The 11,950-nt window shown below is 42.0% G+C and overlaps 3 protein-coding genes across 3 annotated transcripts; 2 read left to right on the top strand and 1 right to left on the bottom strand.

Moving 5' to 3' along the window:
• Positions 1 to 47: 47 nt before the first annotated feature.
• On the bottom strand, positions 48 to 1,352 carry LOC107194193 (pre-mRNA-splicing factor Syf2). The gene is made up of 4 exons (XM_015583777.1): positions 1,141 to 1,352; positions 857 to 997; positions 503 to 798; positions 48 to 430 (listed from the first exon to the last, which is right to left on the bottom strand). The coding sequence occupies exons 1-4, from the start codon at positions 1,231 to 1,233 to the stop codon at positions 265 to 267; spliced, it is 696 nt and encodes a 231-aa protein (XP_015439263.1). The 5' UTR covers positions 1,234 to 1,352; the 3' UTR covers positions 48 to 264.
• Positions 1,353 to 1,728: 376 nt separating this feature from the next.
• Positions 1,729 to 5,336, top strand: LOC107194040. Its single transcript, XM_015583603.1, has 2 exons — positions 1,729 to 2,138; positions 3,303 to 5,336. Exons 1-2 carry the CDS (start codon positions 2,016 to 2,018, stop codon positions 4,830 to 4,832), a joined length of 1,653 nt encoding a protein of 550 aa, XP_015439089.1. The 5' UTR covers positions 1,729 to 2,015; the 3' UTR covers positions 4,833 to 5,336.
• Positions 5,337 to 6,437: 1,101 nt separating this feature from the next.
• Positions 6,438 to 11,740, top strand: LOC107194010 (centrosomal protein of 162 kDa). The gene is made up of 6 exons (XM_015583567.1): positions 6,438 to 6,508; positions 6,700 to 6,972; positions 7,053 to 7,152; positions 7,345 to 10,883; positions 11,022 to 11,183; positions 11,265 to 11,740. Exons 1-6 carry the CDS (start codon positions 6,470 to 6,472, stop codon positions 11,487 to 11,489), a joined length of 4,338 nt encoding a protein of 1,445 aa, XP_015439053.1. The 5' UTR covers positions 6,438 to 6,469; the 3' UTR covers positions 11,490 to 11,740.
• The last annotated feature ends 210 nt before the right edge of the window (positions 11,741 to 11,950 follow it).

Below are 11,950 nucleotides of genomic sequence, written 5' to 3'. Positions count from 1 at the left end.
AGTTTTAATAACTTAATTCAGTTCTTCTTTTTTATTTACTATAGCGTACGTCATATGAAATTAATATATAATGTGATAATATATATAATTCGACCTTTTCGATACAGGAACACGGGATTAAGATTGGAAAAACCGCATCTGCACTTCTCGTTATTAAACGGTCAACGACTCAATAGTAGTCTGACTCCTATTTGTATGAGTTTTGAAGTACTATTTACAATACAACGTATTTATAGTAAGTCCATTAGTCCTAAAGTTCTCCCATTATATAGCTGTACCCCTTTCCAAGTTCAGCTTCGTCTCGCGTGTGTATTCTCCGTAGAATCTCTCCAATTTCTGGTTGAACTTAGCGTTACGTTCATTGATGTAATCAATGTCAGCATCATCGTTGTGCATCCTTCTTCTGCTATACTTATCTCTCTTTGCGATTCTGCAACAAAATAATGTATATTAATACGCGCATGTTGCATCAAGTTTAAGTACTCGATATTACTATACTAACTGTTTTTCCAAATCTTGCACCATCTTATCTACAGCTTCCTTTTTGTCCTCGTGAAGACCGTGCAATATAGTGTTTCTATCTCCATAGAAAGCTGGCCCTAATTTATCCTTAGCTTCATCGTATGTGTCCATATTTGGCTTGATATTTTTAACCAGCCTATTGTACTGGCGGATGGCTGCTTGCTCGTAATCTGAAAAACCTGGATCCGGATTCTTCTTATTCTTTTTTTTTCTGGCTATACGCTCTGCCTCTGTTGCATCAATGTGCAGCAACTTTGTCCTTTCGTAGTCCTCTCCCTATAAAATACATCACGTAAATAGATCTGCTTTTTCGACAATCCAAGATTGCACATACTTTTTCCTGGGCATCTTTCCTTGCAGACTCATCCTGCACAATCCATTCCGCTTGTCTTTTACGCGACTCCCAATTGGATGGGAGCTTATTCCTTTTGTCCTCTTCAACAACCTCTTTGTGGTTCTGTTGCCTGGCTTCATTCTACGAAAGCAATATATTCATATAGGGAATATTTCCTCCAAAAGATCCGTTTCGAAACAAGATTAATACACTAAAAGATATCTGCCATTCGCAAAATTACTACAAACATTTCTAACCTAATCAATGCATTCAACGTTACATACCCTCTTTGCATGTAGATCCCGTAACCGTTTCATCCTCTCTGCGTGTTTCTCAGCGACCGATTTCTCGACCGCAGTGGATCCTTCCTTTTCCATCGTGGCACAGGTACCTCACAAACGATCTTCGCTCCAAAACACAGACGTCTGTCACCTCTTAACCAGGTTAGAACACAATAATTAATTTTTTTGTGGTGGTCCCTACCGTTTTAATCATCCAAGTCTCAGAGCGTGATGTATCGCGATAGATCCGACAGATGTCAGCATGCTACGATCGACGAGAAAGGCGAGCTCGGGAATTGGTCCGATCACTGTGATCGCCAGTGGTAGAGCCGTCTGAAAATCGATCTTCCTCTTCCGAACCGGACGGGCAGCGGTGGTATCCGTGGGATCGCGTCGCGGGGAAAATTGTCGGGTGAATTTTTTCGTCTGCCGGTAGGATTGAGCGTCATACCGGCCGCGATACGTTCCATCGACCGTACTTTTTCAAGCGGTTCGCTCGTGCGTCAGGGTTCGTGGGTTTCTATCTCTCTCTCTCTCTCTCTCTCTCTCTCTCTCTCTCTCTCTCTCTATCTATCTATCTCTCACTCGAGACGACGACGATAGACGGTGAAAACGTGACGTACCAATTTTATATTACGGTTGTCTGACGCGGAGGCGAGAGCCCGCGCTCTCGGAGCTTTTTGCGAGGTATAATACATTTTCCCGCGGTGCGCGCGGGGACAGAGACACGGAGACCAGGCTGCCACGAGCCACGCGTGGCGGATCTCGCTAAACACACCACGCATCAGGGGCTTGAAAGCTTTCCTCTCGCACGCGACGACTATAACACAATCGTCGCGCGGCGCGAAACACTCTCGGTTGCTCCCTGTTGTACCGTTATGGAGACCCTCGAGTCGAGCCGCGTGTGCCGTCTCTGCGGCAAGCAATCCGGTATCTCTATTAATATATTCGACAAGAATGAGAACCACGTGAAGAAAATCAACGCCGTTCTACCGATCATGGTACGTCATACATCTTCGCCACAACACACTCTCTGTTTCTCCCTTTACGAACAGACGAGCCTGGTATATTCCGCCGCGGTAACTCAACGTGTCCTTTCCCGATAATCGTGAACGCCCCCTCCTCGACCACCTTCTTTCTTGCTACGAATGTGTGCGAGAGGTTCTTCTTTTTTTTCCTTTCTTTCGTCGAATCAGACGGGACACGCTCGATCGTTTCTTTTATCGTTGGAATGATTCTTTTCTTTTCTTTTTTTTTTTCTTTTAGAAAGTCGCGTTTGTATTCAGAGCTTAAGTCCGTTAACGGGTGGTATTTACCGCTGGCGAAAGTGAGGTTATCATTACTTTGCGCGCCAATATGCTTCATTAACGATTCCAACGTTATTGCGTAACTTCGGAAATGTAATCATCGCTTTTTATTCCTTTATTGCGCGATGTATGTTGCGGCTGGATACTGTTATTGTTTGAAGGATCTGTTTCTCAGGGGGATCGCGGAAAGGCGCGGGACCATGTTGATATTGGGAGTACATAACGCGGAACGTTGCCAGCTGAAACAGTCGCGGGAGTTAATGGGTGGTCGACGATTGAAAATCAGTTAAAACCAATTCGAATCGATGACAAATTATTTCGATATCTTACATCATATCGTGAAGTAATATTCACGCCTCGGTACTAGCCATTATAAGACGGTTTAATGGTCATCGATTACCTTGCATTAAAGACTGATCAGAATCAGTAATTGTCAAATCTAAGCTACCAACTTTTACTCTAGGTCCAATTATCTACTGACTAGTAACTACACCCAACAGAATGACAACATAAATAACTACATCGATTGGTTGACCTTAAAATCGAAATATTTTCACCTTAACAGAACGTTACTTTTACTTCGATATTAAATAGCCATTTAACGGACAGATGTATTGATTATCGGGCAGTTAATGATATAGCCTTCTCGTTAGTACCCAGCCCTAGTAATAACGCCATTGGTATTAAATTTATTATAAACATTATGTATTATTTTTCTTAAATATCGAGTATCCTCAAAAAATCATTATCCTTCTCTATATCATCGTGCATCGACACCACGCGTACAGTACCCCCCACTCTTTCCGTCTTCAGCATCGATCCACGCAATCATTCTGCATCGACTGTATGTATCCGTAGGTGCATGAGATGGACCTGTTGCCGAAACACATGTGCCATCGGTGCAGCTACAAGCTGGAGGAGTTTCACAAGTTTTACGTCGACTGTCTGAAAACGGACGCGAACCTGAAGAGTCAGTTGTCCTGGATGAGAAAGGAGGATCCCCAGGAGAGGGTCGGTATACCGATGGTGCAGATCGAGAACGTGAAGATCAAGATCGAGCCGCCCGATTACGACGCGTACAACATCAGCCCGATGGCTGACAACGTGAACTACATTAATTCCGTGGCGTTCCAGCCGAACGATCTCTCGTACGCCGCCGCTGCGTACAGATGCAGGTGTTGCTGTGATAAAATGGACCAAAGCAATCGAAATCTATCAACGAATTATCAACGTACCGCGATGTCGCGATGCAATCGGAACGGTAACATCGAGACCGTGACCAATGGTCAGGCGAACGGCACGTTGCTGGTGAAGAGGAATCTCTTCAACGATAGAACGTTTCAAGAACAGTCGAACGTACCGACCACCGTTACTGGAAACAAGAAAAAAACGAATTCTTCGGATATAAAACCTATGGAAGATGTGAAAAGTATGACCGTCGTTAACGAAGAGGTAACGAAAAGCGTGTTTGTCCGGAACTTGAGACCCAGGAAGATATCTGTGAACTATATGGGAAGTAAAAGGAAACCAGCTGCGGCGCATACATCGAAGACACCGAAATCGGATGTAACCACGCCACAGCTGGAGTTCGAGGCGACGCAGATCAAGTTGGAGAAGTTCGACGACTTTGACGGTCGTATTCTCAGACCCAGGAAAGGGACGGTCGATTATGTAGGGCCGAAGAGGAAGTACTCCAGGAATAAAAACCAAAGATCGAGGGTAAATGGATACAGAGTGGACGAGCATAAAGTTCGTAACATAGCGAGTAAATTGAAGGTACCGTCTAGGGAGGTGTCGATAGGGGATATGATTAGCTCCGTGAAGCAAGAACACCTTTCCGATCTCGAGGATAACCCGTCGGACGAACCGTTGGCGTCGTTGTCGAGCAACGAACGAAGCTCCAATCTGGCCAATGAAATTGGCGCGTTGTCCAACGATCTTCTAGCGAACATTCAAAACGAGAGAGTGAATTGCGTTGTATTGGGTTCAGCGGAATCCTTAGTCGCCCTCGACAAATTGAAGTCCCCGAGGATCACGTCGAGAAGCAAACCGAAATCGGAGAGGGTGAATTTGAACGGGATCGCGGATACTGGGTATTCGACCAAGTATTTGAGGAGTCACGATGTGATTCTTCGAAACGGCAGGATAAAGAAGTTGGGCAACACCGAGGTGTCCGCTAGGAAATTACGGAGAAGCCTTCGAAATCTAAGCGAGGCGGGTAAACCGACCGAGAGGGACCTGATGAAGGCGATCAGAGGCATCGTCACCGCCAAGAATATCTCAGCGTCGATAAAGCTGGTCGATAATAATATTAAGCACTATTGCGAGGAATGCAACACGAAGTTCGTTAGCAAAGAGTTATTTAAATTGCACGTGTGTTATCATTGAACTCGCCGCCGGCTTATGGGATGAAATAGAGATATATATGTATATATATATTTTTATTCGAGGAGATTTTAACGAATATTTTCAATCAGGTTCGCGTTCATTGTGTAACGTGTGGTAGGATAGAGCTAGGGACTCTTAACCGGGAAGGGAGCAGTGTCTCTGAATAGTACTCCCGGTTATAAGATATCGAAAAATATTGGGACCGTAGCGAGGAAGTACTTTCGCGAGCATGAACCAGCGAGTAATATATATATGTACCTTTATCCGTGTATTTTGATAATGAGAGCGATAGGGAAGCGTTAATATAATACCTTATTATTTTTATGAACGACAAATGTACACTTACAAGTGATTGTCAGACGCTGACGCAAAAAAAAGACGGCGACAAATGTTACAATATATACGCTTAAGGAGTTTATGTACAGTCAGTCACAAAAAAAAGGGAACTTTACGTACAACCCATAAACTTGCAATATTACGAACAAGCTTTTCGTGATATAAACGGCGAAGAATATGTTAGAATAATTGGTGTTTTTCTGGTTGAATGTATTTACATATAGAAAGTTTATTATTATAAATATGTTTCTAGTTGATTGGGTATCTGTGGAAGCTATATAATTATCTGTAATCGACTTCGTACTGGTAACCATAAAATTCTGTTGAAAAATAATTTAGTAACAAAATGGCACTGTCGAAAATTGTGTATTCTAAAAGGAAATGTTACAAATTTATGGGATGTATATGTAGACTTTCGTAACTATAGCGAAAAAATTCACAAGACGCCTTCGAAGTTTAAAGGATATGTTCATATTATATATACACATATATATATTTTATGATATATAAGAGATATAGATTCATATACACGATATTGTGATATGCAGGTGTTATGCGTGTAAAGTTATTCGTTAATCTACATTGTCCGTTTTACCCAAGACACCCTTCCACAACGATGAAAGCAATTTTCGTTATTTATATAAATGTAACATTTACGTGACTATTGCAATTTAGGACTCGTGGAAATGCTGTAAGATTCGCGAGATCCATAGTGTGTGATTGGGTTCGTGTAAAATGAATAATTATTATCGGTGTTCTATGCATTCTGATCTAAATTGTTATAAAAGTTAAATTCTCTAATACATTGTTATGGCTTGCTAAGTGCAATCGTCACCCTCTTGTGCACTCGTCGTTATTAATTAAAGAAATGTTCTTTACGATTAATTAATGATTTAACTAATTACATGAATGAATAAATTGCAATTACAAAATTACAAATAGTATTTTTACATTAATGAAATATTCGAATCTTGAGCGATGAAAGAAACATTTCTGTAGATTTTTCTTATATAAATGGTTACTGTTCCGTTCATTTCTTCACAAATAAGAAACTCCCTTTAATTGTCTGTAATTTGCTGCTGAGAATCTTATTGTATTTGGTTTTTTTTTTTAATTTTTCTTGCACTAGGGTGTAAGAAGTAAATGTACGGTACTGGACAGGTGAGGTCGCTACGAGACGACCATCGAGCGAATTAAAACTGACAAACAAACAAAAAGCACGGCAAGTGTCAAATGATCCCGGAAAAATGATCGATTACGTTAATTATAGTGACCGAAAGTGTTGTCAGTAAAAAATCCGAATGTCTTCGAACGCAAAAAAGTCACCTCGTCTGGAGGACGTGAGTTACTTCGTTTTTTATACGCCAGTTACGTTAACCTATTCAGAGTGACACTGACGCTTTCAATTTCTCTCATTAATTTCCTTTTGAATGACCGTTTCTGTAGAAAATTTTGCTTGATCGGAACATAATGTTACATTCTCTTTTTACGAAGAATCTCCAAACTTCATACATAATTAATTTGTGTACAGCTAATATCAACTGAAGATGATACCTTGGGCTCTTCCATCAGTCTTAGTATAGGTGAAAATTCAATTAGAATAAAAGAAAAGCCCAAGGTGAATAAAGAATTGGAATCAACCGAGAAGAATGAGAAAGAGAAATGGTGGTTGAAAAAGCCGGAGACCAGGCTCGAAGTGTCCAATGCCATTCAGGTTGAAGTAAAAGTCAAGCAGACACCTTCACCTTCGCCGGATATTAGCTCTTCCATGAAAGAATTTTTGGAGAAAGAAAAAATGTGCAAAGTAATTAATAATAGTGTATAGTAGTACTTATGTAATAGCCATTATGTAAAATACATTCTGTTGTATTCTGTTTTACATAGGCCATGCATAAAAATGAAATTGAAGCAAAAGATAAAGATGATACCTTGTGTGACATTTTGGCTTCCACAGCTTTTGACAAATATCCTTCAGATTTCGAGAGTAAGTTTATTTATATCAATGACAGCTGAAAATATTGGATACGGTAGAAATATGGGTTTTATCCATTAGAATTCCAAACAAATATTAATGCAGATAGTAATATCACAGATCGAATCTTTTTAGCTGTCCATTATTTTCTATAGTATCTCAAGGACGAACAAGTTAAGATTACTAACAATTCTATTGATACAGACGCGACTGACGAGGACATAGGTAGTATCTTAGAAGAAATGAGCAAGATAGCTGGAGCTCTTAGCCCAAATTCTGCTCCAGACCGTACGAAGTCGAGGAACTCTACCAAAAATCAAACAGAGGAAGAGAAATCTGTGGAAGAGTTGCTAGAGGAGGCTGAAAAACTTGTGAGAAAAAACAGTAGTAGTTTATCCAAGAGTGGCTCGAAAACCGACACTTTAGTACCTGAAAATATCGCGGAAGACATGGAAAGTCTTAGCAGAGTTAGGAAACTAGAAGCTGATATCTTTCAAATGATAGAGGAGGAGGTGCACAAGGAGACAGAAAAAATCAAAAGGAGTCCAAAGAACGAGAAGAAAAGGGAAAGCAGTCCTAGTATCGAAGTGCTATATGAAAATGTGAACACCTTGAGAGCTCCAAAGACATTGGAGTTGCAACGAAGGAAATTCGAAGAACAGAAGGTGGAAGTGTCAAGCAGTTCTGATTTGGACGATCCAATTGAAAGGCATTCGAAGTCTGAAGAATTAAGCAGTACCAGGAAGGTCGAATCGGACAAGGATAATTTGCAAAAGGAGATAATTGACGTAGATAAAGATTTTTTCGAGGATTTATTGAAGAGATCGAAGGAGAGAGTCGAAGGAGGCATGTCAGGCAGTTCGAGCTTTGGGCAAGAAGATTTTTCACACTTTTTGAAGCTTTTACAGGGTCAGGCCGATAAAAAGGAACAGAACTCGAACGGAGGTAATCATGCAGACCCGTTTCCTTTAAAACCTGAGGATAAGGCATCTGTTCTGGAAAGGAATCTCGAGAGCGACAAGAGTCCTGAATTTCCGGAAAAGGAGATTTCTGATATATTGGAGAAAGAACTGTCTCAGATGAGTGAGCCGAAAACTGAGCACGAAGTTCTTGAATTGGATTCCAGCGCAGCAGACACAGAACGTAAACCGTCGCAACACGCTAGTAGCAGCAGCAAAAATGAGGTGAAAATACCTGTTAAGAAAGATCAACAACCTCCGAAACAAGTAGCTACAACAGTAGACATAAAGAAAGAAGAATTATACGCAGTTGGTCTGACGCCAAGGTTGGAGTTGTTCGCAGATGCGATTCCGAAGTTGTTGGCCGAGAAGTCAGTAGAGAGTGCGAAATACCAAACTGCTGAAGCTCCAACAGACCCGAAAACGGACGTTTATAAGACTACAGCCAGGTCAGAGATTAAAACAAGTGTAAGTGCAGCGACAACTCAACGCAGTAGCGTAGAACGCAAATCCTCCCAGTCAGCTAGCGCGTCAAGTATTAAGCCTCCAAGAAAAGAAATCAAATTCTCCAAGTCCAAGAGTTACGATCAGATTTGTAAGCCGCCGTTTCGAACATCCGTAGAAAACTTAAGGACAACCAAACCATTAGACTTTTCAAAGAAACCCGCCAGCTCTCTGACCAGGAGATCGCCAATACTAAAGCCAAAGTTACAACCTACAATCAAACCAATCGCAAAAGCCCCACCCAAGACCAAGGTATCCCCAAAGCCAAAAAAGGATCCGGTGAAGACTGGTTCCACTTTCTCGTTGTCTTCCATGTCCAGAGGATACCCAATGAAATCACCGGATAGTTATCCAAAGCCCACAATGGCGGGCGGTGATAATAAATTTAATCTAACCAAGCAGAATTGGGAGTTGTTGTGTCGCGAAGAGAGACACAAGAACGCTCTACTGAAGCAACAGCTCGAGTCTGAAGTGAAAATGTACAAGAGCCAGATGGACAATATGCGTGTGTCCTTTGAGGAGGAATTATTCGCCCTGAAGAAGCAGAATATAGTTTTAAAGGCGAGGGTGGATGAGCTGTCGTTGAGCGAAAAACGTCCAGAACCGTCGCAGCCTCGAAAAGACACAAGGACCGTACTTCTGGAGAAGGAGCTGGAGAAACAGGAGAAATTGATTCGGGGGTACGAGACAGAGAACAAGAAGCTGGTGCAGGACGCAAAGCGTTTGCAGGATGAGATGAGGCAGCTGCAAAAACAGAAGAGTACAACGTTCGAGTCAGGCAAGCTGCAAGAGCTTGTAGACAAGGTGAAGGACCTCGAGGAGGAAGCTTTGAAGTTGAACTTGGAGGTATCCGAGCTTCGAGAGAAGAACGCAGACTGTGCACTGAAGAACGAGGACTTGACGGAGCAGAACAATCTGTTGAACGACGAGCTGGAGATGTTCAAAGAGCAACTGAGAACAAAGAACGATTTTATCACCGACAGGCTACAAGCCATGACGACAGCGGAGCTGGAACTGAAGAAGAAAGTCGAGGATTTGTCTGTGAAGCTGAGCTCCAAAACCGAACAACTGCGTATAGTGAAGCAGGAGTTTGAGAAGCTTCAGCAGAATGTGCTTCCGTTGGAAAAAGAGTTGCTGGAGCTGAGAGTGAAAGAGGGTACTTTACTGGAGAAGCTTCAGGTGGCTAAAAGTCACGTGGAACGAGAGAAGAAGTTGTCGCAGAAGCTGAAGGACCAGGTGATTCTCGATAGCAAGAAGATCACAGACTTGAACAGGCAGGTGCGTGAAATGGAACGGATACTGAAGAGGAAGAATCCTGACTCAGTGTCTGCTCTTATACTGACAGCGAACTCCGAACAAGAGAAGATAGGATCTGAGAAGCTGAAGCTGTTGGAGGATCGAATAGCAAGTTTGGAATGTGAAATCAAGGAGAAGGATGATTTAGCGCAGCAGAAGCTAGTTGAATTCCAGAAGAAGTTCTCTGACATGAAGGAGAAATACTCTACGCAGATAATGGAGCTAGAAGGGAAGCTGTTGGAGGCCAGTATTAAGAATCACAAAGTGTACAATGATATGTTCACTCAGACGGCATCGAGACCTGTTGAGAACAAAGGCGTGGAGACTATCAGGAAAGAAGAGAGGGCTGGGTCCTTCGAGAAGGACGATAAAAGGGACCAGAAGCCACAGGTTAAAATAAGCTTGAAGTCTCAGAATCCTAAGGAAGACACTCATCTTTTAGCTACCATAAGAGGACTGAAATTTGAATTGACGAACAAGGATAAAACCGTTTCTAAGCTGACCAAAGAATTCCAAGAGCTACAGAAGACAAACAGAAGGTTGCAGAAGGAGAGGGAGAAACTGTTAAACGATAGAAAAGCCATCAAGAATATCGACTGTGAGAAGATGAATCGTGGTATGGTGTCCTCCGATTCGAAGCTGTTAAGTCTACGGTCAACAGAAGGAAATGACCAGAACTCGAATGTCTATCAGAATGGGCACACTCCAGAGATAAATACTCAACGATTGTCCGCGTCTGTGCAGAAGCTTTATGATCCCATGCAGTACACAGAGAACACTGATAATAATCTAGTGAAGAGACTCACAGATGAGAATGACATTCTGAAAGAGGAACTGAACAAAATGAACAAAGACTTTATGGCCCTGAAGAACAAACGGTTGCACGACTTGAATCTTCTGCAGGAAGAGCATGAACGTGAGATGGCCACTTTGCTGAAGGAGTACAGTGTCAAAGTGGGCGACTCTAAAGTGGTAAAGTTACAGGTCTGTAGTATTACGTGCAGTAGTATTAACTGTTACCATTTGTTTTCGCACATTCTGTTCTGTTTTCAAATGCTTGCACGTAGTACATCTCATCGATGAACAGTTTAATCATGTTGCTTGTCTGCTGTTCTTGAACAGAGCCAGATAAACACTCAAGTGGCTGTGATCTCGCACTTGAAGCAACAAATTGAGAAATTGAGGGACTATAAGGAACAAGTGGTTGTCTTGAAGGCTGAGAGGGAGCACTTGGAGAACAAAGTGAAGGCTTTGAACGAACGTGTCAAGTACTTATCGACGCCGGTATGTAACAAAGTGTGCGTTACTTTGGGGTTTTATATGGATCTTTTGATGTGCAACTACTTTCTCATCCTGTATTTGTAGAGTACAGAGCAGCTGCAGTTGTTACAAGACAAGATAACGATTCTTCAGCAACGACACGAGAGCAGGGAAATGACCTTGCAAAGTTTGGTGCGCGATTTGCTGCGGAATCGAATGCAATGTAAAGACTGTAAGAACGAGAAGGGGAAGAATCGGCAATTGTGCTACTTCAGGCAGGAGCTGGATCACATTCTGGGGATGCTCCAAGAGATCACCAACGTTCATTAATTCTGTGAACCTTAAATGGACCAGCGTGAAACCCTGGTGCTCGCGTAATATCGAGAGAAAGGGATAGTTTCTCGCGATTCCGTTATTGGGCATTGTGATAATTTGTACTGTTGCGATGTGGACACCGAAGGTTTTTGTCAGAAGATGTTGTCACATTGTTAGTATATGTTCTAGAAGTATAGACGAGGTATAGGACATTCGTAATAATCAGCGTATCCTTGTGTCACGTAACGGGGGGTACTCTAAAGGTTCCAATAATCGTTATCGAATCCGAATATAAAATAAGATCGTAACTCTATAATTTTGTCAGGAATAACAGTATTGTACTTAATACATAAAGGGCGTAAACGATAGCATGCTTTTCTTGAAATAGGTCTCTATGTGACACAAATGCTAATAAGTCTGTCGTGTACCTCGTTTGTGATAAGGAAAAAAAAGAAGAGGTCAACATGGTGCACAGC

The sequence above is a fragment of the Dufourea novaeangliae genome, unplaced genomic scaffold (assembly GCF_001272555.1).
Source record: "Dufourea novaeangliae isolate 0120121106 unplaced genomic scaffold, ASM127255v1 scaffold21, whole genome shotgun sequence".
In the NCBI taxonomy this organism is placed as follows: domain Eukaryota; kingdom Metazoa; phylum Arthropoda; class Insecta; order Hymenoptera; family Halictidae; genus Dufourea; species Dufourea novaeangliae.
This window is presented reverse-complemented; position numbering and strand designations above follow the sequence as displayed.

Coding starts and splice junctions, on each gene's coding strand:
- LOC107194040 (XM_015583603.1), top strand. CDS start 2,016: ATGGAGACCCTCGAGTCGAGCCGCGTGTGCCGTCTCTGCGGCAAGCAA. Junction 2,139..3,302: donor ACGCCGTTCTACCGATCATG/GTACGTCATACA, acceptor ATGTATCCGTAG/GTGCATGAGATGGACCTGTT.
- LOC107194010 (XM_015583567.1), top strand. CDS start 6,470: ATGTCTTCGAACGCAAAAAAGTCACCTCGTCTGGAGGAC. Junction 6,509..6,699: donor AGTCACCTCGTCTGGAGGAC/GTGAGTTACTTC, acceptor ATTTGTGTACAG/CTAATATCAACTGAAGATGA. Junction 6,973..7,052: donor AGAAAGAAAAAATGTGCAAA/GTAATTAATAAT, acceptor TGTTTTACATAG/GCCATGCATAAAAATGAAAT.
- LOC107194193 (XM_015583777.1), bottom strand. CDS start 1,233: ATGGAAAAGGAAGGATCCACTGCGGTCGAGAAATCGGTCGCTGAGAAA. Junction 799..856: donor GGAAAGATGCCCAGGAAAAA/GTATGTGCAATC, acceptor TGTATTTTATAG/GGAGAGGACTACGAAAGGAC. Junction 431..502: donor GTGCAAGATTTGGAAAAACA/GTTAGTATAGTA, acceptor ATTTTGTTGCAG/AATCGCAAAGAGAGATAAGT.